The 26438-nt window shown below is 28.5% G+C and overlaps 1 protein-coding gene across 1 annotated transcript in view; it reads right to left on the bottom strand.

Moving 5' to 3' along the window:
* LOC129614887 (uncharacterized) overlaps positions 1-26438 on the bottom strand; it is a 46713-nt gene that overhangs the window by 12859 nt on the left and 7416 nt on the right. Inside the window, exon 2 of the mRNA XM_055529839.1 lies at positions 17645-17842. Within this exon, the coding sequence (XP_055385814.1) occupies positions 17645-17779 (135 nt within the window). The 5' untranslated portion in view covers positions 17780-17842. The remainder of the gene's footprint in view (positions 1-17644; positions 17843-26438) is intronic.

Here is a 26438-nt window from a genome sequence, read left to right as displayed (position 1 = left end):
ATGAATTTATACTAAAAGAAATAATATCTCTAGATTCTTCATCTATTGGGATCTGGTGAAATCTCGAATATAAATCGAGTACTGAAAAAAATTTAGTTCTCCCTTTATTATAGAGTATACCTTCGATACGTGGTAATGGGAATTTATCAGCTATTAGCATTTTATTAACTTGCCTATAGTCTATACCAAGACGCCATTTTTTTAAACTTCCTTTCTTGGGTACTAATATAATTGGACTATTAAAATTTGATTCACTTGGCTCAATTAATTCGCTTTTTGCAAAATTTTCTATTTGTTTATTGATTTCCTCCTTTTGCGTAATCTATATTTCTTTATGTATACCGGATTATTACCAATTATTCTTAACTTTTATTTATAAAAATTATTAACAGTCATTTTGTCATCTTCCGAAAAATATCACTATATTCTCTATATAATGGTTTTAATTTGGAATAATAATTTTGTTCTGTGTTTTTCGAAATTATATTTTCAGGCTTTTTACGTTCCTGATTAAATTCGTTTTTATGAGTCTTTATTATAGTGAAATCAGATAGTGGTTGAGTTTTTAAAACTATCTTAGATATTATTGTTTTCGGTTCTAGAAAAATATTCATTACCCGTACTATGGGGTACCTTGATAATGCTATTGTAATTGGAATAAAAGTTTCTTCAGATATTTCTTGATCTAAAATTAATTCGTTAGAAGGACATCGAGCAGGTATAGCTAATGTATCATTACTAGGTTCACCATAAATTGAAATTGTGAAAATATCAAAATTTGTTTTAATAGTTAAACTCATTTCATCATAGTCAATATTACATTTATAATTTTTTAAGAAATCTTTCCGTAATATACCTTAAGCTGTTATTTTAAATGTGTCTGGTACTACATGAAATAGACATTTTAGATCATTAATATTAATATATAAATTTGACCATAAAGTTCCAAAAGATTTAATTGTATCCCTTGTTATTCCTTTTATATTTATATTTCCTCTTTATTTATTCTATGATGTTTATTTATCGCTGAGATTTTAATTAGCGAAATGTCTGCTTGAGTATCTACTAGTAAATTAATGTTTTTTGTACTTAAATTTGACGACATATTTATATAGTCAGAAAAGTTAAGATCTAGATAGAAAATATTTTTTATTAATTTATTTATGGGCTCAGGTTTACTGCCACTAAGGGTGATTGGCGTTTCCCATATATCTAACGTTTGCGTGTCTATTAAAATTTTGTCGATAATTGTTCCTATTTTGGAATCTGTTATTATTGTTATGATTGAATAATCTATTATTATTATTACTATTAAATGATTTGATATTATTATTACCGAAAGAATTATTGTTATTATTTTTTCTACCTCGAGTGTTGCTATTGTAGTTATTATATTTATAAGTGTTCTTATTATTTTTGTACTGATTAGTTCCGTACGCTAATACCTGTTTCTCTTTATTTTCCTTGTATATAGCTACTACTTCTTTGGAGTCCCTAAATTTTGTTAATGCTATTACCAATTTTACAAGGTCAGTTCTAGCCGATATTAACCGTTCTTTCAATAGTTATTTCTTCTGTCTTTTCATCGCTGATTCCTTTCATAACTAAGGATCGTTTTAAACTATCAGCTAGCTCGTTAGCCTATTTAAAAAATTCAGATAAGGACTCTCTATCTGTTCTTAATGCTTACATTCTCCTTCTATGATTTTAAAGATATCTGCCTTTATTTTGCATTTTAAAGTTTGAATTACATTACTTACTGAGTTATTTTTGTTCCCTACTTTTGCTCTTGGTTTACCCTCGAGTTTTAACAATATAAATGTTTTTAAAAGGTTTCTCAAGGGCTGGCTCGTTGCAATAGTACTTAATAGGTTGATTGAATCTATAAACGATTGGAGTGCTAAGGGATCTCCTGAATAGTTCTTATTAATCGTTGAAGCAGAAAGTCCTAGGAATTCTATATTACTTTGTTCAGCCATTTTAGTGGATAATTTAGTATCTTCATTAAGAATAATTGAATTGGGGTTAATTTTACTAAAAATATTTTTGAAAATTTGATTTCAGTGTTAAAGGAATTATATACTTTTGTCTTTCCCTAATATGGTATTATTCTACTCTTGTTTACTTCTAATGTGGGGAAGTTTGTTGATAAATTTGTTTTTAAAACGGTTTTGGTAGCTTTTATGAATTCTTCTTTTAATATTTTTAATTTGAGTCCATAAAGTTCATACTTAAAAATTATGGCTTTATACAGACATAGTTTTTATTAACTATACAGATATAGTTTACATAGTTTTCTTTTTGTTCTTTTCCTTATATATAAAGGTATAATATAATGTATGAATGTACTGTAAAAATTTTAATTATAAATTAAAACTTATCTCGGTGTTTTCATGGTGCTATTTCTGCTGCTTCTTGTTCAGTTTGTTGATGTATGACTGGTAAAGATTTATAATGAGGAGTCGCTGTTATTATATGTAAAAGAATCACTAACTGGTCACGGTTCTCTTTGATTGTCTCTATTATTTTATTATTGTTTATATTACCAATTGAATCAAAAATTGTGATTTTTTTCAATTGTGATCAATTTGATTCTGATTTTCCCATACTTAAATAACATATATATACAGGGTGATTCAGAAAGGTATACAACAACATATACCATTGGTTGAAAATGGGTAAAACTTCTGTTCCGGAGTAGGTGCGAAATCTCAAGGGTTTTCGAGATACAGGGATTTTAACGAATTTTCACGAAATTTCTAGTTATCTAAGCTTTTTTGATTATAACTTCCGTTCCGAAAAAGATAGGGGCTTCAAACAAACAGTTATTGAAAGGTCTAGTGAAGGGCTCAAAATAAACATCTTTCTTGATTATGTATTTTGTGTACTTTCGGAATACCAATTGTTCGAACTTTAGGAAAAATAAAATTTTCCCCCTTTTTTATTTTTTCAGTTTTTCTAACCGGGTAATTTCGTTCGAAAATTTTTTGAAACTTTGAATTTTTTTTACAGAATTTTGGCCACTTTCCCCAGTTTTCATTTAAGCCACTAAGTGTTGAAAAATTTTTTATGATACAGAAGATATAGCACGAAAACCTTTTCTATGCCAAGAATTTAAAGGCCCCAATAAAATCTAAGAAGCAAATTAATATTTTTATTAATTTTTTTCACTAGAATATTTTGAATATTTCCATGTACACCTTAATTTTATTTTTGATTTGGGTTTTTGTTTTTATATTATTTCAATTTATTAGTTAATTTGCTAAATTATCAGAGTTTAATTATATATATATATATACTTTTTTATAGTTCTTATTTTATAGAGATAATATAATGTTTATCACTGTTATTTTCTTATTTATCCGCGAGATTCCAAGGCCACGGTCGCCGTATAATGTATACGGATTATAGGTAACACCCGTAATAATTATACTGGTATGAACGTATGTTCGAAGGGTATACTAAATTTGCCTTGCCGTTTGTAACGCTAAGAAACAATGATCTGAGATATAGACTAAAGTGTATATTTTGATCAGTGTCAAATTCTGAGTTGATTTAGCTTTGTCTGTCCGTCTGTATGTCGGTCTGTCTGTCCGTCTATCCGTACGTCCCAACGATAACTCAAAAACTAATTGAGCTAAGTTCACCAAATTTTCACAAATGGTTTATAGTAGTAAATGACAGAAGCCTATTTAAAATGGACATGAAATTTTGATTTGTTTACGAAACATATCAATAATTTACATGAAAGTACACAATAGACGAAATAAAGTAATATGTTAGTTTGAAGTCTTTTATTAAACATTTTGCTTGAAGCTCTTATCAGCTTTCTACTAAATTCTTTCTTTCTACTAATCTGTAACTTTAGTTGCAACAAAACCTATTATTTGCAAAATAATTGCAATTACGTTTTTTGCTCAAAATGTCTTGTTTATATATAATATTGTTTATATATACAAAAAGGCTTAATCTCATTTTTTTAATGAATATAAATCATATAATGTTAAATATGAATCCTGAACTACTCACAAAGCGTTTTTGAATTTAACTAAAAACTAATTAATCTGCAAATATATTGGTTTAGAGCCTACTATCTTCATATACAGGTTTAATATTCCACCTATACAAATACAAATTTATATATACAAAAGGTATATACAGATTTAATTTTCTAACTATTTGTTCATTTACCTAAACATTGTACTTGCTGTTATGTAGGCATGTAATTTTTTGTCGACTCTTCAGCATTAAATCCCACTATCAATTATAATATATCGTTACCAACTGCAGCCATAGTCACAATCTATAATTCCGCTACTAAACATACTCGCAATTTGGAACATCAACTTCAATGTTTATTGCCATAAATTATGTAATTATAAAAAAGAGCTCATCAACCAAACTTTCTTAAAATCAAAATTGCTTTCTTAAAATTTCGTGATTCTAATTTTTTTTGGTTTTTTTTTATTTTATTTTTGTTTTCATTTTTATAATTGTTGATTTCTAATTTTATATATTGAAAGGTATATAATTTTATATATGGAAAGGTATAACTCTCATAACAACTTTCATTTAAATTAAATTAATAGGTAGTCAATAATAATTTCAAAATAACAGTTAGTCAATGAATTCTTTATAACATTATAAGTTTGCAGATTTCACACTATAATAATCTTAGTTAATCTGCTATGTGATTCTCTTTAGACACATTGAATAAATAAATAAATAAATAATTCTGAAGACCTAGAATATTTTCTACTGAACCTCTTCTATGCGTTAAATACTCCACGTATTTCATATAAATACGATTAAATTAAGTTCACGAATTGTAAAGGTTTCAATCTCTTAATTTAAAAAAAAAACGAAAGTTTCGTGGCAAAACTTATAATGCGCTTACGCCGAGAAATATTGTGGAACATATTTGGTTTTCTTCTTAGACCTTTTCACTGTCTATACATAAAAATTGCAAACTTCGTTTCTTTGACATGTGTCATTCTAAAACCAAAATAATAGTTTGCAGTCAATTTATTATTTTCTACAATATTATTGGTATCAACTTTCTTAACACCAATTTTTTAAAAAGTTTGCCCTACACGATTTTGCGTTATTTTCCTGGTCTTTCTATCATAACAAATTCCACCACTTTCCAACTATTCGTTTGCATACACGACTTTTTGCGAAAAAGTTAATTCCATTCTCATCGATAATAAGAGAAATGTATTAATGGCAATAAGATAAAAAACTGGGGCTTAATTCGAGTTAACCGAATTTTCGTTTTGTGTGAGTAGAGATGTGTTTTCAACCGCTGCAAATTTGTCTACAAAAGTATCACTAAAATTTATTTTATTTATTGAAAAATGTTATAAAAATGATAAGCAAATAATGAATCAGCTTGATCTCTAGTTTAATAGGGGTATTCGGTTAACCCGCTTCTTAAAACTCTTCATTGCTTTCTACATAGAATAATTTGTTTCTTCAGATGCTGGTGAGTAATTTATGTAACTTTCGTATGATACTGACTTTTTTCCAGTGTTTGAGAAAGTCTAAATCGCTTTATCGTCTGCGTGATGCAAATCTTGCCTTTAAAATCTCCCGTTTGCCTTTTTTACTGCACTTTTATAGCAAAAAACTTAACTAATTTAATAATAATTTTAAACTTGGGTAAGTAATAAGTACCTAAATCCAGAGAACGTAATATTTTTAAAGGCGCCTTCCTGTATTACTTTATTATTCCCTTTCACTTGGGAATCTTGGTGATATTTAGTTTTAATTTACCACCTAAGATGTGTTAAATGCGGATTGAATCACCCTGCAAATAACTACAGTGAGAAATAGTGCAGCCCAAAAACCTTTTTGGCATATTATACAAAACAAATGGTCACCCTGCATTATAAAAACAATGCAAGATAGTCAAGAAAAAAGCATAAGCTTTAGAGAAAACAGCAAGAAATAAAACAGTAAACAAAATAAATATGGTAAATAAATATGTCAATCCAAACATTTCAATAAGGCAATAAAACAAATAATACCAATAATAATAATTGTAATACTAATAATAACACTAATAGCATCTTTAATCATAAACAAAATATTAATTGAAATAATAACGGTTTTGATTCAAATTAAATAATAAACTCTCAAAATTTTATACAAATATTAGCAGAATTAAGTAAAAATTTTACCACTTTGTGTGGCCTTAAAAATATTGGGATTGATGCACACGGTTGATCATTAAGAATTTACTTGCTATTCGAAAATCTTCGTAACTGAACATGCAACTCATAGAAGTGAAGGATTTAAAAATATACAAGAAAACTAAACAATGCTAATTTATTATAAAAGAATTTATTAATATAAAATGCGGTAAGTATTGAGAGTATCCGAAACTTTTATTCAAAAGCAATTCAAACAAAATAAACACAAAAAAATATATATTTAAATACATCTACATATTTAATACATATATATATATTTAAATACATTAGTATTAATATTAAATACTTAATAAACATAGGCAACGCATTTTTCACACTATTATTTTTTGAAATATAAAGTAAAGAAGTTGATGACATTTTTCTGAAAAATGAATTGGAAATGCATTTCATGATTACGCAGGATCTGTTAAGACCACTTCTTTTCCGTTCTCGTGTTTTTAATTTTTTAGTCACTTAGCATTCTCGGTAACTAGAAGGGTGCGCTTCATTTTAGTTTTCACTTTTGACATGAAAATTATTTTTCTAATTACGCTCTATCGTCTAATGATATACACATTTACCTTCTCCTTGGCAAAACCTTTTTGTATATCCGAACCTCTGGCATCAATTGCATTGTCAAATGGTCTTATTACTTGTAACAGACCCAACTTTTTCTTTTATGTGCTGAGTTCTATTTTATATTTACGTCTTCCGTATAATCGAAGGAAATATTAAAAGGGGAATCCTTTACGTTAATTTTTTTTTGTTTTTGTTACTTTAATTTTTTTTTGTGTTTTGTTACTTATCTCCACATATACGCCTTTGAATCCCCTCCAGATTTTAGATGAAAGATATTTGAGGAAGTAGTTCACGCTTACTATCCATACCCTCACATGGATGTAGATATAGTTTATTCACGTAGAACCAGAATGTTCATATGCTATTTTTTTGTTGCATAAGACCCTTAAAACAAAAGATCAGAACAAAACATGCTAAATTTTATAGTTTAACTGAATTAAAGGTTGAAACAAAAAGATTAAATATAATAATAATTAAAAAGTATTTATATTACAATGAGCAAATTATGCGCCATTTGTAACAAAAACATAACTGGAAAGGCACGGGGAATTCAATGTGTTGGAGAGTGCCGGACTTTTTATCATATTAAGTGTGCAAAGGAACGATATGCTATTTAATGCAGTGAGATCTGGCAACGCATATTTATTTTTCTTCATTAAATCCGTTTTATTAATAGAAGAAGCTAAACATTTTTTCAGGAAAAGCTTTGATAAACTCCGCAGCATCTTTTCAGTTTTAAGCCCAAAAACTGCAATGGCAAAGTACTAAAAGACTTTTGGTACGACCATGTTTGAAATACACAAGACACTTAGTATGCAATCATTACAATTTGATAGTTTATTGCAAACAAATAACATAATTTTGAATGAAACTAATATCCTAAAACAACGCCCTACTACTGTTGAAAAAACAAATTGAATTCTTAGAGTAGGAATTTAACAGTATGGAATTAGATGAATTGCAGAATGAAAAAAATGAAAATAACATAATTGGCGGTGAACTACCTATCACGTTGATAAAAAGACTTTAATGGAACATAAATAATTAGTGAAAAAAATAGCGATAAATTGTATTTATTAAAACTGAACTATAATTCTTGTAAAGAAAAGGCAATTTAAACATGTTTTACGCATGAAGTCGGTGTGACAACTCAAAATAATAAGCAAATTTTTTACGCCATCATTTCACACTCTTGCGGAAAAACTGTATTACGAAGCAGTATAAATGAAACTTAGAAAGAATTTCCAATATTTGTGGGTCAACAAAGAGCAGCAAATATTACTACGTGAAAATAGCGCTAGCAAAGTTTACAAAATTAGAACAACTTATGATATTGATCGTATCAAAAGGATCTATAACGCTGCTACTTCATCGACATTCCAAAAGTAATACTGCGTAATGACATCATTTTCGTCATTCAATTTATACAGATCTACAACGCATATATCACTTCAACATCTTTCCTTCACGCAAAAAAAAAAACAAAAATTTACTTTTACTTACATCAGATTTTAAATCATATCATAGTGACGTTTTGGAAATTTCACCACAACTAAAGCAAAATTTTAAGCCAAAACTACAGCAATACCAAAACCATGAAGCAAAATCATTCAAGTACTAGCGTATACAAATCTCACCATAGTTCAAAGTAAACCACTCAACTGTTTACTACAACTTCACAATTATTACTTAAATTGAATGTATAACTACAAACACTTTTTACTGTCTTTTACTCGTAATTTTGAAATTGCAATTTTATTTAATTATTTTTGTTTTTCGTTTTGCAATATGTTAATATTTTTCAATTTCATTTAATGTAATCAACTTCTAAAAGTTCGCAAATACTATTCATATTGTATGCATAACTATAAAGAAATTTTACCACTTTTAAATTATGAAATTGCAATTTTATTAATTTTATTACATTTATTGAATTTATTTTTTTTCTGTTTTCCAATATTTTTAAAATATTGAAAAATGCTATTCTGCAGATTTCGCAACTTTTGGGGAACGAACTTTTGGTTACGCAAATTAACACGCGCAAAAATAAAATATTGAAAAATGCTATTTTGCAGAATTCGCAACTTATGAAAATGAATTTTTGATTGCGCGTGTTGAAAATGCTGAAACGGAGTTTTACAAATCGAATTTTTTTAATCAGGTGAAGTTTTCCTAAACTCATATTAATTTCTGACATTTTAAAAAAGATGATCATTAATTATTGTAACAATTGGTTGAAGCGGTGCTAATTATTGTTAATAAAATAAGAATAAAAGAAAATATGAAAATTATTTTATTTTTTATTTTTTTAAAATAAATATCAGAAGTTATTAACTTACATTTATATATGTAAAAATTTATATTATATGTATATATTTAAAACTTCTTTTAATTTTAGCTTTTTTCTCTTCCTCAGTCAGCCTTCTTAATTATTTTTATTATACAAAACTTGGAAATTCGTACATTCAGAATTACAAATTTTTTAAATTACATATTTTTGTAGTTTTACACGCAACTACAACTAGATTGGACTATTTTTTTATTTTAAATTTCTATTTTATTTTTTTGATTTTTGATAATTTCTTTAATTTTTTTGAAGCTGGTTTTGTGTTAGCAAATTATTGCAATTTGTTATTTTTGTTCTTTATCATGTTAATCGATTTTATTGAGGAGAGTATTAGGGTGAATTGTTTTACAAGGTTCTGTGGGTGTTAGGTACCTTAAAAATTTGAATGTGGTGTATCGCAATATATAAAGTCTTTACAATAAAATGTATAATCTTGGGACGTTGTTATCTTATAATTTTACTATCCATAAAAATTAATTTTCTGGCTTCCGGTGTTATTCACCCTATTTTTCGAATAGCGAGAAGTCTTTAAACGGTCCGGTAATTTACGTTAAAGACGATATAAGGCATTCTTATATTTTCCAGGACGAATCCAATAAATCTAATTTCTTAGCAGTCAATTTATGCGAGTTGAATCTTAACTTAATATCCATATGTAGATCCCATGAAACTGGGTTCGATGATTTCATAGATGAATTTATGAAAAATAGATGAATTTAAAACCGTTTTGAATTTTGAGGATGTGGAGACCAGTAATATTTACGGTTGTGTTGCTTTGTATGAGAATTTTGAAAATTTCGTTTGCGATTTATCAAATGTGAAAAAAGTTAATGCCAAATGGGCTCCTGTGCGACAACTAAAACAAAAATTAGGTTGACAGACAATATTTCAATTTGTATGAAAGTAAGGGATTCTTATCTGAGGTATAAAAAAAGGTACTCAGATAACGCGCATATAAAGAAATTATATTTACCATATAGTGATGGGGTGAAAGTTGTAAGATCGCCATCTAAAAAGGATTTTTATTTCAAAAAACTGTGGGGCTTGTATAGAGAAATAATATATAACTCAGATGCTTTTTCAACCCATTCGAATATTACCAGTTTAGTTGGGGAGAATAATACTGAGTACGAGGTTGCAGAAATAGCTTATTATTTTTTTTTTAGCTGCCGGGGAATTTGGGCCTTCTTGCAAGACCCTGGACTACCGTTATCCTGACCAATTCATTCGCAATATGTTTATAACTTTTGACCTCGTGCGACTTCTGAGAGGGAAGTCAGAATAATGTATTACTACTAACGACAACAGCGGCCACTGGAATTAAGTCAATATCTGTGGTACTAATCATTCAATTTACTCATCACCTTGTTTCGTTGCTGGTAAAATTCAGTTACATTACTTTTCGAGGCCCGATTTTTCCACAGTGTTTGACGACAGCTGTTGTCACACCTATTTTAAGGGTGGGGATAGAACAAATGTATCTTATTATCGCCCCACATCTGTTCTACTGATTTCCTCAAAAATTTTTGAAATTAAAGAATCGTCTCGATGCGTTTTCTTTACGTTGTGAAATTTTATGCAGGGAGCAGCTTGGGCTTGAAAAGAATTGCAACACCACAGCAGCAGGTCTAAATTTGACGGATTTCCTTAAAAAGGGTATGGATGTTTCTTAACCTTGGTGAGGCATTTGACTGCGTTGACTACGATACTCTTCTTTTTATGTTCTATCTTCTATTTATGTTTATGAGTATCACAGAGTTTTATTTTGAACCGAACCTGTTTAAAATCTATGTCGATGACTTTTTCGAGCTCGCCTTGCGTGGCACCATACAACTTTAAGTCCACGATGCTGTGGTGAAATATTCGTAGGTAGTAAGCAAGTTGAACTGAGGAAATCATATAAATTACGATATGAGTAAGGTGTCGCCCTATGGTTTCATAATACGAATTTTCTTGAATGCTGATGCTTTGTACGTGTTATTTTCTTCTTATATTTTTTCGCATATTAAATACCTTAATCCTAACTGGAGTGGGTTTCCAGGATTTCTAATGCGGAAATTAGATATATTTAATAAGAGACCAACAAAATATATTCATTGTTATCCAAAACTTTACCCAACTTGTTCGCTTTATTCTAATAAATACTTGAGCCTCCGCGATATCTGCAAATTTGAACCATACACGGCTGCATTTAAAATTATAAAGAATCTACTGAAGCACAAATTTATTTTGAACCGAAATATTGAGTAATTGCTTGCACAATTGTTTAAAAACTTATAATGAATTACCAGAAACATTAAAGTCAATAAATAATATTGGCATTTTCAAAGAGTTTTTAATAATATCTTAATTTATAATTTGGGTAAATAAATAATTTCAACTCAATTCAATTTTATTTTACTTTGCTATACAATATTAATAATCCATTAGAATATTAGAATATTTTTTTTTTGTCTTTCCTTTTTCATTCTTCTTTCCGCAATAACTGTGAAATATTAATTGTTATTAATAATTTTGCTTATACCTACTTTATATAAGTACATCCATGTCTACTATGCAATATGCATATACACTCATTTCATGTATGTACATTATAATTATTAGTTTTATTACTCACTCAACATTTTTCTCTGAAGAAAATATATTTATTTTTATATGTTATTATACAAGCTAAAAACCGATGGCGCAACCATCTAGTATTTTCGCTTATATTTTTTATCTTTGGAAGAATAACATAGAAGAAGAAAACGAAAAAACAAAAAAAAATAATTCTGAATTCTGCCAACAAATTAGGTATGTACAGATATCATATTATAAATTGTATACAGATTTGTTGCAGAACTTTTTTATTTTTGTGTTATGTTTATTTTCTCACAAGTTTTAATAAGCCTGTTACGCGCTGCACAAAGGCGATGGCACTCGTATCTGTATAATTTATTCCTAAAATTATTGTTTTATTAACCATTTTCTGCAAAATGAATAAAATCAAGAAAGAAATGTAATTCGTGTATGAATCTTATTAACGCATATTTAATAAAGTAATCAAAAAAGTTTTTTATGTTTGATTTTACTCATAAACGTAAGTAGCCAAAAAGGTCTTTATGCATTTATATTATGTTATAACAGGAAAATACTGTATATGTAAATGTGAATATATGTATATAATAATTAGAGTTCAATTCGTTTACAGACACGGTCATCGACACATCCGACATAATGTAAATATAGAATAAATGAAACAAAAAAATACGGGCCAAGTTCACATTTTTGCGCGTATAAAGAGAAAAAATCACCCCATTTCCGTGAAATTTAATGTTTACATTCGTTAACACCGTGAACTTATAAATTTTTTGGAAATGTCAGGGCTCGGAAACTGAACCAGGGACTTGTTATCATATCTATGGAGCTAATTGATGGAGTTTCTTAAAATTAAAAATTTGAGTTCTGTTTTTTTTTTTCTACTAGGTGAAAAAATCTCGAAACACGAAAAAGGATAGCTCTATCTGCCCTTTTCCTCCGGAAGTGGGGGAGACTTCAGGGATTTTATCTCTTCCGCAATTTCTAATTGAGTAAGTGGAGCTATGCTGTCTGCTTCATTTGCGATAGATTCTACCAAACTTACTTCTGAGGTTATTCCGTTTGGCGTGAATATGCTTTCCAAGTGATCAGCAAACAATTCGGCCTTCTCTATATTGCTCCTCGTCCAACTGCCATTTGCTTTCATCAGTGGCGGTGAGTGCCTAATCGGTTTCTTTTTGCTCTTTGCCGCCTTCCATGAGGAATAATTCGTTTCCTTCATAGCTGACAAGTTCCTTATATAATTTTCGTATATTGCCGATTTAAATTCTTTTATTATTCTTTTAAGCACCTGGGAAAGTCTGTTTAAAACAATTTTATCATCAGGGTGACGCGAACGTTGCCATCTACGTCTGGCCCTTCTCTTTTCACCTACTAAATCAGTTATTTTTCCAGGATAGCTTTTGCTGTCGGTTTGCACTTTAACATTTTTGTATTGCTCCATGCAGTTTTTGTATTAATAAATCCTTCTAACTCCACATCTAATTGTTCTCTTGATTGTATATTAATATTTACGTCAATATTGTTTAATAACGAAATAATCGTATTTAAAGCTCGCCCAATCTCTAGTTCTATTTGTTAAACTGGGCCTAAATAATGTTTTAGTTATTTTTTCACTTAGTTTTAATATGACATTAGAGTGATCCGAATTAAAATCATAGTTATCTTCAAGGCTTAGAAAGTTTTCTGATATTTTTTTGGTTATAAAAAAGTCAATAACATCAGGAATCTTGTTAGTGTCAGTAGGCCAATAAGTAGGAGTGCCAGTGGAGTGATAGCAACAACCTATCTCTTGAATAGCTTTTCTTAGCTCTCTTCCTCTAGTTGAGGTGATTCTAGAACCCCAATCTGTATGTTTGGCATTATAGTCACCTCCTAATAGATATCTGTGTCCATGCTTGTACAGGAGATCTTTAAAAGTATTTTTCTTAATGCTGCAATTTGGTGGACAGTATACAGCACCAACACAAAGTCCTGTTTAGTCGATTTAATTTTTATCGAAATGAGCTGAATTTCAGCCGTTTCTATCTTGAATTCTTCATTATGTTCTATTCTTTCTTTTATTAGTATTGCACTACCTCCTCTGGGCTGATTGCTGGGATGTACCGCTTTATAGCAATCATAGCCTTTTATTTTAAGCCTCCGACAGCAAACAAATATCTATATTTCTCGTTTTGAGAAAGACCTCCAATTCTTGTTTTTTATTAAGAACACCATTAGCATTCCAACTTACTACACGTACCTCATTTACGTACATCTTTTCTTAATTTCTTTGGTGTACCCGTATACGCCTCAGTGTATGCATTTTCTATTTTTAATAATCTTTTAGAGATCTCGTCAATTCTAATCAACATACTATGCCTCATTTGCATTTGCTGCCAAAATTAAGTAAGGAATTTTTCAGGGACCAAATGGTTAGCATACATTTAGCCTCTGATAAGAGATGAATTTATATTTTTCTAGGTATGTTAACTAAAAGCGTACTAGCCTAGCTAAAATTTGTGAGGAGTATTTAAAAGGCATTTTCGTAGTCTCATGCAATATTTTAGCTAAGTGTTTTTAGTGTTCGCATCAGATTATTTTTTGATGTAAATCAACATAATGCTTGCGAAGAGTATTATAACATATTATGTTAGTTAATATGTTAAGTTTATGTAGAACCTAATGTGTACAAGACATCTGTATATTTAGCTTCATTTCAATATGAATTTATAAAAAAAGTATACCTCATGGTACGGATGCTAGAGCAAACCGACAATGCATAGAGGGGTGAACTTTGTATTTTTATTTTGAAGCTTAAGTTCATGTTCATTTCAAAGCATTACTTATTGATTGACTACAATAAGCACTGCGGGCATATGGATATAATTTTTTATATTTTGCGACAAGCCTTATCTAAGTTTTAGTTTTCCTTCTTATATTAAATGAATTACTAACGTATATGCATTCATATTTTAACACGTTGAGTCTCAGTGTATTACCACTGAGCAAATCTAAAATGCAAAAAATGGTCAACATAAAACCTATATGTGTTGAATCGTTGCTGAATGCCATGCGAATAACTAACGCAACTATAAGTAACGCTGAGGTAAATTTGTTTTTTCCGAAAAAAAGGCTACAATTTTATATATGTAGCTCTTTTACTTATACATATACAGGATTTCTCTAAATTGTAGGATTATCGCTGTGATATAGCGACTTAAAGTAAGTCACCACAATTGAGTACGAACTCTACGAAGTCTTTTAGAATTGTTTTTAAAAATTTGTTTCCAAAAATATTTGAAATTAGTGCGATTTGCACTAAGGGCTTCTAGTTATATTATATTTTCTTAAAACCCAATCAGTTTCTTTATACGTAATTCTGTTCTTATTTGTTTTTCCTTTTGTTGTTCTCATTGCAATGGCAAATGTGCTATGTTGGAGCGTGCAGATGGGCAAAAAAAAATTTGGAGTACCCAGAATTAATTTTTTATATCTTTACACAAGTTTTCAGAAATGCTTGAACGTAGTTCGATAGCTGCGTCTGCGCTGATATTTTGATAGATATCCCTATCGCATTTATAATCTTATTATTGGACATTTCACTTTATATATAATATATAAATATTCATGCTGTTCTAAACTAGCTTTTGCTACTGCCGTTCGTCTGTGATCAGACGCTGTCCAAGACACTGCCCATTCTGGACAAAAAGCGTCTGGATTTTGTTCAGATTTTGGTAGACTCGTAACATCGAAATACACCGAAAATAAAAATACACTCAAAACTACCAACAAAACACACTCCAAACTTTTTCTGTGAGTGTACTTATTTTAGGGAGTGAGGGTACACTTTCTAAAAATACACTCCTAACTTTGTTCGTGGGAGTACTTATATGGGCGTGTTTATACAGTTCTTTCGAGTATTGCGGCGATCTTTTCGAATATTCCATTCCAAATCTTTGTTAATCCATTTTTACCATCAAGAAAGCAAGTGCCAAGAATGATAGCATGTTCTGTCCTATATGTTGTTATTCTATATGTAGCAATAAGTTCTATTGCATTTTAGGGACCATAGAGCGTACAATAAATTTAAATTATACCTTTAATCTTATGAATGATATCTTTGCTTCTTGCGATTTCTCTTGAGTAATTTGTACTACGAAAGTTTTATGACATCAATTTCGATGATTTTTAAGGGGATTGCATAAGCTAAATATTATAAAATATCTTTCCTAAATAATAGTTATTATAATAATTTTCAAGTTGCATACGATAATTTCAAATCATAATGCTCAAAAGCACATTATGATATAAGTTTGTATTTTTAAAAAGCTTCAGACGACATTATTCCTAACCCTAAACATTTTTGAAAATTTATAAAATCATAAATGGTAGTGTGACAGTTTTTCAGATCTTTTGCAGCTCAATGGTTTTTAGAGTAGTAATTCGGGTACGCAGTATTATGCATTATTAACATGTATTTTTGCTGTTCCAAAATGAAAAAAAAAATTAGAATCAAAATTTTTTAAAAATTTTGATTTTGCACTTGAATCTTTCTGAAACTAAAAAAGTCTTTGCAACCACTGGTTATAAGGAGAATTTTACTAGCTTTAAAATGAGTATACAAAGTTGGATTTACCTGTCATATTTCCCGAGTTATAAATAAATATGTGAAAATCAGACGGTTTTTGCATGTCCCCATTTTGAGGCCCCACAACTCGAATACAAGTGCCCAAAAAGAAAAATGTCACAAGGTATTTTTTGTTCGTCTGTATGCATTCTATCACCCTGCTTCAGGAATACCATTGAGTCTTGGACACCCTGTATAAAAAAAAGAAAAAGCCTTGGCGTTTTTGTTATTTTCTGTACGTTAAGCAAGAACTGCTGTCTTAAATGTATAATCTATTTAAAAAACTAATATATATAAATATATATATATATATATATGTATGATGTAATACGTGTAATACGCAGAGTGTTTTTTATGTGGTCCTTTCATTTATACCAAAATGTAGGGTTCGCTTGTAAGAAAACATTATCTAGTAATCATACGTATATAATGATTTTACATATGGATCTTTTATATAGAACGTTTGGACTTATGGTGCAACAGAAAATGTGCAAATTTTTTGATTAATTGATTAAATAAAAATAAAAACTGGCTGGTGATATATACCACAGGTAAACAATTTTGTAATAGAGAGAGTTTTTTACAAAAAGGATCATAATACATTAATTATAATTATGTTGCGCTAGTGCTATAAATGTCGAAGTTCATATTCTTTATTTTATTTCTTATTCTTAACTTATTTCTGTTACAAAACATTTATATGTGCCACTAATTCAAAATGACTTTGGCAGCAATAAATAAAAGTAGCGTTATCCGCAAAAACTGTGACAACGCCCTTCAATTTCTTTAAAAATAAGTCATTAATAAAATATTTAAAAAAATAAAAGATCGAAAAAAGAACCTTGCCGTACGCAAAAGTTTTATAAAGTCCTGTGCTTACTTACAATTTCAACTTTCTGTTTAAAAGGTAAGAAAAAAAACGCAAACCAATCAAAAACAAATTCTCTGAAACCAGTGTTGCGAACCTTTTTAATTAAATGTAATGGTCGACATGATTAAATCTTTCTTGATTTGACATGGCCGAAATAAGCACACACAGACCGACAGACTGACAAACCAACAGGTTGCTAAAAATAGTTTAGTTACACTTCACTACCATAGAGAAGTGCCATCACATAAACTACCTATTGTATACGCAATATGGTCAGTAAAAAGGTTATCTAATTACATCTATAAAACTTTTAAAGTAACGCTAATAGTTATAACTTTTTAGAGTAAATTTTATGATAACTGAATGAGATTGTGATTACTCCGATTATGATTGTAATAATAAATTTTTAACAAACATATTTTAATATTGATATGATTTATAATTAAAACAAAAAACAGTTAACTTACATCAATCATCAGTTCCCGTAACTTGTCCAACTTGCTTGCTTCCGATCTAGTTGGTAAGTACCTGCAATCATTTGACTTCAAAACAGCAAAAGTAATAATTAATACCATAAAGCCAGTTTTTAATGAAACTTTCATTTTTATTGCTAAATTTAGGCCTTTTCACTTTTTTTCAAATTAAAAGAAAAGCACTATAATAATCTGTAATTAAAAAGTATTCGATATTAGTTAATTTAATTAAAAGAAAAAAAATTTGATACATGCAAAATTAGTACGTTCCGTTAAATAAAAATCATTTATATCTTGACAATTAGATTTTGATAAGTTTAGACTTATGTAACCATGAGTTCCCTTTTCTCTGCCAGATCAAAAACTGTATAAATTCAGAGTGCGAAATTTTTCTCAAGGAAATAAAAAATGTACGAATGGAAAATAAAACAACATATGCTTTTAGAAACAATCTATGTATGTATACCTACTACCCTAATAATTATTTTCATTCATATAAGAAACTACTTCTAGGGTTGCATATATTTAGGATGAACGATTTATGGAGCCTTTAAAATAAAGCAAAAATAAATTTAAAGAGGGGTTAACATAATGCTCGATTTTAAAAGTTAATTGTGTGAGTTAAGAAAAATAATTATATTTTTTAATGGCAAGGAATTTACCATTAGCTTTCTGCGTTTACAGAAATTTGCTTCGAAAATATATCGTGCCAAATATTCAAATTTTACAAATTTGCAGAGGCTATAACTTGAGAGGGAGTGGAGATGGAAGAATTCTCTTTTAATGAAATGAACTACTTATTAGTGTCTAAAAGCAGTTAAAGTTTTAGACTTCTACAACTTGTGGTACAGAAGAGAAACAAGATTATGAATATTTCATTTAAATATTTATTTAAAATTCTAAGAAAGTTGAAAAGTAACCTTAGTTAATGTATCCTTAACTTTAGTAATGTTAAATATGAAAATTGGTAAATTGTTACATAACCTTCCTTATTGTATGCAATGCGCTCGGTAAAAAAATTGCTTCTTCAATCGCTTAGCTCTTAATGTCTTTTCAGTGCTGTTTAATGGTAAAATACATAAAAGATAATTGTTCAAATCTCTACATAGGCCTAAAAACCTTTAGAAAATTTCAGTGTAAGAAACCGTACATAATTAATAATTAAAAATATTTGGTGTTTTAGCTACACACAATAGTTTTACTTTTATTTTAAATATAAAAAATATCTACAAAATTTCCCATATGTAAATACATAACGTATTTATGCTCAACTATTTAATTTTTGTCTAGTAATATTCATGTAATTTGTGGTATGTAAATATGATAGAATAAATCTACATTTTGTAGGTACATTTTGTAAATTATGTAATAGTTATATATATATGTGTGTGGAAATTATAATAATATATCGATATATTATAAACTTGATAATGTTTTCGGTGAAATCAAAAACTAGTCATAAAATGTTACAGTGTATAAATGCTGCTGACATGTTTCTGTAGCACCGTCTATAAGTATTGCGATGGTATGTAGTGTTGAATTTTATGACATCCTTTTCTGTGTAATTTTATCTTTATGGTTCAAATTTGTGAAAAGTGTCAAATTAAAAAAAACTTGGACTTGTTTAAAAAGAATTTTGAAAAAAAAAATATAAAAGAAAATATGAAATTTCGTGTTGCAAATGTTAACTAAACATTGTTGCAACTTATGTTCTTTATGACAGATGATTTCGAGATTATATACTACATATATGAATAATACGCACATATTTATAACAATTATGAACTTCGATAGAATTATATCAACAAACCTTTTTTCAAATCATACTTTCATAAAATCATATTAAATATGAATTTAATATGATTTAAAAAAAATATAAACATCTTTGTTTTTTTCAATAATCAAAATTTGAAAAATTTAGTTGTTCAATTTGTACTATCAGACAAATCTAGTTGTTCCGTTTGTACTATTTCAGTTCATTACATTTTCTAATAAAATCATGAATTATACAATTTTTACTAATAATTGTGTAACATGAATGTTTTTAAGATATTCGCAACAAAAAAAAACATATTAAATTTTGAAAATTTCATTAAATTCTTTGAAAGAATCAATTTGTGTTATGAAAAATAAAGTAAATTGACTATTTTAAAAATTTCTAAATTAAACTTTCAAAGTCATTTAAGAAAGCTTTAAAGTTGGTTGCCAAAAACTTTTGTATTATTACACATACAGAATAATTACATTTTGTTGTATTAGTTTTTTGATTTTAAAATTTAGCCATCTAATCGTTACATTCCTAAAGAGGGGTCTAGCTATGTGCTTAGTCGTAAATATACAAGGTGTTTTGTATCAGGTGGCAAATAATTTCAGAGATGATTCTTTGATCAATTTCTAGCAAAAAAATTGTATTTATGACGGGGTGCAGATATACTCGTTTTCGAGCTGCCGTTTTGGAAAAAAAAGTACCGGACTTTTCCTGTCAAAAAAAATAAGCAAAAAAGCCTGTTAGTTTAATTATACCATGTGTACAACTAATGAGAGAGGAATGTGTGAGGAACGTGTGTATGAATATAAAATTTTGATTTTTAATTTTAATTTCTTACTCGTATAGAATTAAACTAAGATTAAAGGATTTAATTGATTACACAAACTTACAATTAAAAAATTTACTAAATTGCAAACAATTAACAATAAATAACACAAACCCACAGTTAATAAAATTCTATCTAGGCGTATAATATTTTGCAATCAACATTGAAGATCTTGATTGTGACTTGAAAATGCCGAAAAATAAAATCATGAAAATCGGAATCCCAAAATTAGTAAAAATTCTAATTTAATTGATAACAATTTTGACATTGAAGAAAATATTGCAAACTCTTGAAAAAAAACTGATATGGTATCACCAATAACCATAATTATTGAAAATTCTAATTTTGCTCAATTTTTATTAATAGATTGCAAAATTGATGGTTATTTTATAAGATTTACAATAGATGATTATTTTATAAGATATTAGATAGATTTACAGTACACCTCGATTAGTTAGGTGCATTAAGGTGTAGTGTAAATCACATGTTAGAAATGTGAACTGACTGAGACCCACCCAAGTTACAATTTTTATCTCATAAGACTCTTGGAGAGCTTTATTAGGAATTCTTTAAGAATATTACTCTTATAATTTTAGTCTTGTAAAACAGTAAAAGATCCTAATGCGATCTTTAAAAGAACAAAAGTTCTTCTTTATCGGCCTTGCTTTATAAAACATATATCTATTCCACTTTTAATAATTATTTTTTTAACAAAAATGAAACAAAATATACATACATGTGTATGTTTACTTATATGATATGTAATCAATAAATATTTGTATTCAAAAATTTAATATTATAAAATTATAAATATGGGAAATTAAAATAATTTTTTCCCATGTTTATAAATCAAAAAATTGCTGGCATTAAAATTTTATTGATAAAAGTTGACATTGTACTTCGAAAAAAAGCAACGCCAACTAAAAATAATTAAAATTTAAAAAATTTTTATACATATTTTTAATCCTATAGTATCTTATTTCTTTTTTTTTACATAAATTTTAAAATTTAAAAATTGTTAAGCAAAAAATAAATATACTTATGTGCATAATTTTCAAATAAAGCTTTATTTATACAAATAAAACTATAATTTTGCATTTCTTTTACTATAATTTAATAATTTCTGTACAATAAATATTTTTCGGACTTCTTTCCAAAAAAAAGAATCCTTAGTATCAATAGGGTTAAAATTTAACTTCAATAGGGTTAAAATTTAGATAAGGAATAATGACAATACTAAAATCACCGTGCCTAACAACTAGACTTCTAAAGGAAATCTTCTAAGAACAAAATTCTATATAATATATTATACCTTATAAAAAATACTTTATGAAAATTAAAATTTTTTATGGCTTGCTGAAAGTAGTTTTGCTATGAGAGTAGCAGAATTTTTAACACTACGAGTGCTTAGTCTTTATTATAAGTACCTTACGAGAGTTGCATAAAAACAAAAAAAAAGAAAAAAAAATTATGAGATTGTGTAGTGTGGTATGAGAGTTTTATGAGAGTTTTAGTCAATTTTTTAGAGTATTACTCTTTAGTATATTAGGCATACCAACCTTTGTCTCCCAGGAAATATGAATATAGTTAGAAATTTATGTGAGTTATTTTTTTCAATAAAAAGTTTATAATTTTTCGACAATGCATATACATACATATATATTTTAATTTTAGACATACTAGAATTATTAGTTTAAAATTAAAACAATAATGACGTTTACTTAATATTTCTGTGTATTATTGCTTTTGTGCATTGTACATTAAATAAGTGACCGAAAAAAAAAAACAAAAAAGCCTTTGTTAGATGTTGGCGAATATTTTTCTTCTTAAATCTAAAATTAAGCGTTTTCCTTCATAATAAAGACAATTTTAACATACTCAGATGCTGTAATACTTATTAAACTTAATCTGTGATTATCTAAAATATCATTATCCAAATCGACGGCACAAATTATCAAAAATGTTTCCTAACATATTTTCATAAGCATAAATTTATGTTTACGATTCAACTTCATGATTTTATCAAAAATTAAAATTTAATTTTTTCAGAAAATTTTTCTTCGAAAAAATCTAGCCTTAAATATTTTTCGCTTTTACGAAAACGAAAATTTAAATTAAAACTTAAAGTAGCCTACAATATGGTTGCACTAAAAACAAGACAAAGTAAAAAGAAATATGTGAGCGCTAACTATCCACATATATCTAATAAGATCTATGATTAAAACATTAAAAAAATGATTTAAAAAAAAACTCAGTTATTATATCCAGGTGCAGGGTATAATAAATGAGTTACTTTCTGGCAACGTCAAAAATTTTACTTATATGTATGTGTGTATTTACATATTCCTGGTTTTTAAAAATCAATAAATGGTATACTGCAAGAGATAAAAAAATAGTGCAAATTTTTTTTCGAAGTATTAAGCAGATTTTTGTATATTTTTTCAAATTTGAGAAAATTTATTTTTGATATTAACTAGTTTGCTAATTATGTATGATATGATACAACGCATACTTCTTATATAATCACATACATATATACATATCTATATTATATATTTTTCATGCGTGTACTATATTAATTAAATCAATATGCTTCATAATTTATATGAAACGACACATTTTTATAATGGTTATAAAATTCAAAAGTTCTGTAATAATTTCAAACAATTATAACTTGAAACATTCTAATAATTACAAATATAAATTGTAACTTAAAATCTAATGAAATTTTTATTAACTTTATTTTATGTAAACTTAAATTTAGACTAAAAAATATATCACCAAATTTTTTTTATTCATTGTATTATCATTTTTATACCCTGCACGTCGTAAAGGGTATATTAACTACTTGAAGGAATCATCTGCGGTATGGACATAAATATATATTCTTGCTCAGCGTAAAATTCTGCGTTGATTTAAACATGTCTGTTCTTCCGTCCGATCGCACGAGAACTCAAAAACGAATAATGCAATCGACACTAAACTTTCTCAAGTTGTTTCTTTTGTGCCAAGGACGAACCTTATTGTAATTGGACTGATTCGGACAACGGGTTGGGGTAGCTGCCATAAAACTCAAAGAGTTTATTTTAAATATTTCAAAAACTAATAAAGATATCAATATAAAATTTTGTATGCATGTGTTCAATTATATTTTACATATATATGCTTTAAAAATTTTAATGGGAAGCTGCACCGATTTGGGTGACTGCCATACAATTCCAAAAGCAAATTTTTTTATATTCCGCAAAATAATAAAGTCAGATTCATGAAACTTGGCAGTCATGTGTCCAATTATAGATCACATATATTTGTGAAGTTTAAGTGGAATTGCTTGACAGATTCGGGTACTTGCCCTACAACTCTAAAAGCTTATTTTAAATATTTGGAAAAATAATAAAAACAGATTCATGAAACTTAGCAGTCGTGTGTCCAATTATAGGTCAGACATATTTCTGAAATGTTGATGGAATTGCTTGACAGGTTCGAATAGCTCCCATACAAGTCTAAAAGCTTATTTTGAATATTTGGAAAAATAATAAAGTCAGATTCCCGAAACTTGGCAATTGTGTGTCCAATTATAGATCAGTGTGATATTGAATAATATTTGTGAAGTTTTAGTGGAATTGCTTGACAGGTTCAGGTACTTGCCATACAACTCCAAAAACTAATTTTTAATATTTGGAAAAACTATAAAGTTAGATTCATGAAACTTGGCAGTCGGGTGTCCAATTATAGGTCAGACATGTCCGTGAAGTTTCTATAGAATGGTGTCACAGGTTCGAGTAATTGCTATACAACAACGAAAGGTGCAGGGTATAATTCAATCGGTTTATACTGACTTGTTAATTTTTAGTTCCTGGGAAATTTGATTTCGGTGTACGTAGCGAAATCTAACCAAAAAATGTTTCAATTCAAAATCTCTTACTTATATCTGCTACAAATATTATGTTATGATAACTTTCATGTTTCTCTAATTTATGATGATATATATTTCAAAGCTGAGGTGTGAACATTCCACCGCCTTTGGAAGCACGTAGCCACGTGATTTCAATCAGCAATTGGTAATGGCGCTAACGAATGAATCTGGCGCCTAGTAATCTTGTTGCGACACTGAACGTCAACTACTCGGACTCAGTTATTTGACCCAGGGTATAGTTTTACAATTTTTCCAATTAACCTTTGTTGCAGTGGTAAATTGTCATCGTTAACTAAAACCAACGTACCAGTTGTTAAATTACTTGATTTAATGAACCATTTATTTCTACGCTGCACTGATGTTAGATATTCTCGCTCCAATTATATTCTGGACTTGGGTAAATCGCTCATAATTTGCTCAGCTTAATTTGGCTTGAATTTGAAGCAGGGAATACATTTGAAAACAATTTTGAACACTACTGCTCTAACATTTGTGACTCAAAATCGCTGACGAATTGTCGCTATTAGTGCTTGAGGCCCAGCACGAAGATTTTCCATGTGAAAGTGTGTAATCAGTACAAAATGATTATCGTTAAGTAAGAAAATTGCAAGCTTCCTAAGTGGAACATTTGCATTGTTGAGCCTTCCTCCAACCTTTAGTAGCAACACGGAATCCTCAGTTTATAAAAAGGGATTGAATTATTTAAAATGCACTTGAAATGAATATCTTTATTGTTTTTTAAATTTTTAATTTCGGAATAGAAATTTTTTTATTGTATTATTTCTATTATTTTAAGTAAAGCATAATTTCTTTCCTTGCTGGAAGTAAGACAAATGTTGTTTTTGCATTTACAGTTTTTCGAAATACGAATGATATAAGAAAAAAAATTAATAATTATCTATAATAATAATAAATAATAATAATAAATCATTGTCCAAATTTTTTGTTGCTAGAAGACTATGCGAAGAACGTTTTTCCGGAATCTCCTTTAAAAAGTGTGGCCCAGCAAACCAACTGGATTCAAAAAGATCCGATACAATTGCACCCCTGGATTAGATATCTGCAGTGGTAGCCTTAGAGTTTACATGTTTTCTTTTATATTTTTCAGTTAACTGCTGAATTTCGAAAACTCTGTTAGTGACGAAAATTACCCATGTTGAAGCATGTGCCGAGATCCAAGACAAAACTGTCTCTGAATCAGTTCACATCATCAATTTTCAAATCTATTAAAGGACATATTTTGTTCAATAAATTTGAACGACTATTTTATATTTAACAGTTAGCAAGTTTACATGGACAACGCCATCATTATCAACGCATCTTAAATTAATACAGCAACTATAAACGTTTGAACTGGCGTCACAAAAACTGTGAAATTCGAGTCGTACTAAAAATTTGAGTCATACAAAACGAAGGGTGCTTAATTGATCAAGAAGGTATAAATCTTTTTTGATTTTTCCCATTTGGAATACAAGTCGAAAAGAAGTGGCTCATCCGAGTCTTATTTTAAAAGTCAGAGATTTTGTAAAAATATTTTGGATCTTACGGTGATGGGATTTTATAAATTGGATTTATAATATAATTCAAATAACCTTTATGTATCATACAAAACTGTACGTTTGGAAATCTTGTTTTGCCCAAAAAGATTGGAAGCTATACAAAATTTGAAACTATCTGATGTGGATCAACAAAATCCGTTGATAGTTAAAAGACTGTCTTATTCAAAAACTGGTATTTGATTTAAAAATGACGTATTATTTAAATACAATTTTTTCAATTCCATTCCAGCAGTTGATAATATTGTTTCTATTTCATTTTTTATTTGATTTATTAGAATTCATTAGAAGATAATGAATTTCCTCCTCCTAAAAGATCATCAACGTACATATCTCTTGGAAGTTTTTGCGATCCAATGGGATAAATTTAATGTTGCCAAGTAGGAGGGTGATTTTGTTGCAAGATAAGGAGCTGTAGAAGCTCCACATAACTGTTTTAAGTAAGAATCATCACCGTCTACTAGAATTGTCTATACATTTTGCAGATGTTAACTTTTAAAGCATATTTTTATAATCGGAATCTTAATAAAATTGAACAGAGATCTTCCTGCACTACATGTGCTATCAACTTAATTTTTACCATATAAACTCATTTATATGGTATAGAGAATATTATTAAGACTAAGACCAGAAGATGGGTACAGCTATCACCAAAAACAGCACGCAACTTTGTACTTCATGAATCAGGTTTGAGAACACAGTGATGTGGAAGATAATACTTA

Source organism: Condylostylus longicornis, unplaced genomic scaffold (genome assembly GCF_029603195.1).
Source record: "Condylostylus longicornis isolate FDR11 unplaced genomic scaffold, ASM2960319v2 ptg000125l, whole genome shotgun sequence".
NCBI lineage: Eukaryota > Metazoa > Arthropoda > Insecta > Diptera > Dolichopodidae > Condylostylus > Condylostylus longicornis.
The sequence above is the reverse complement of the archived record's forward strand: the minus strand, read 5'-3'. Positions and strand labels throughout refer to the sequence as shown.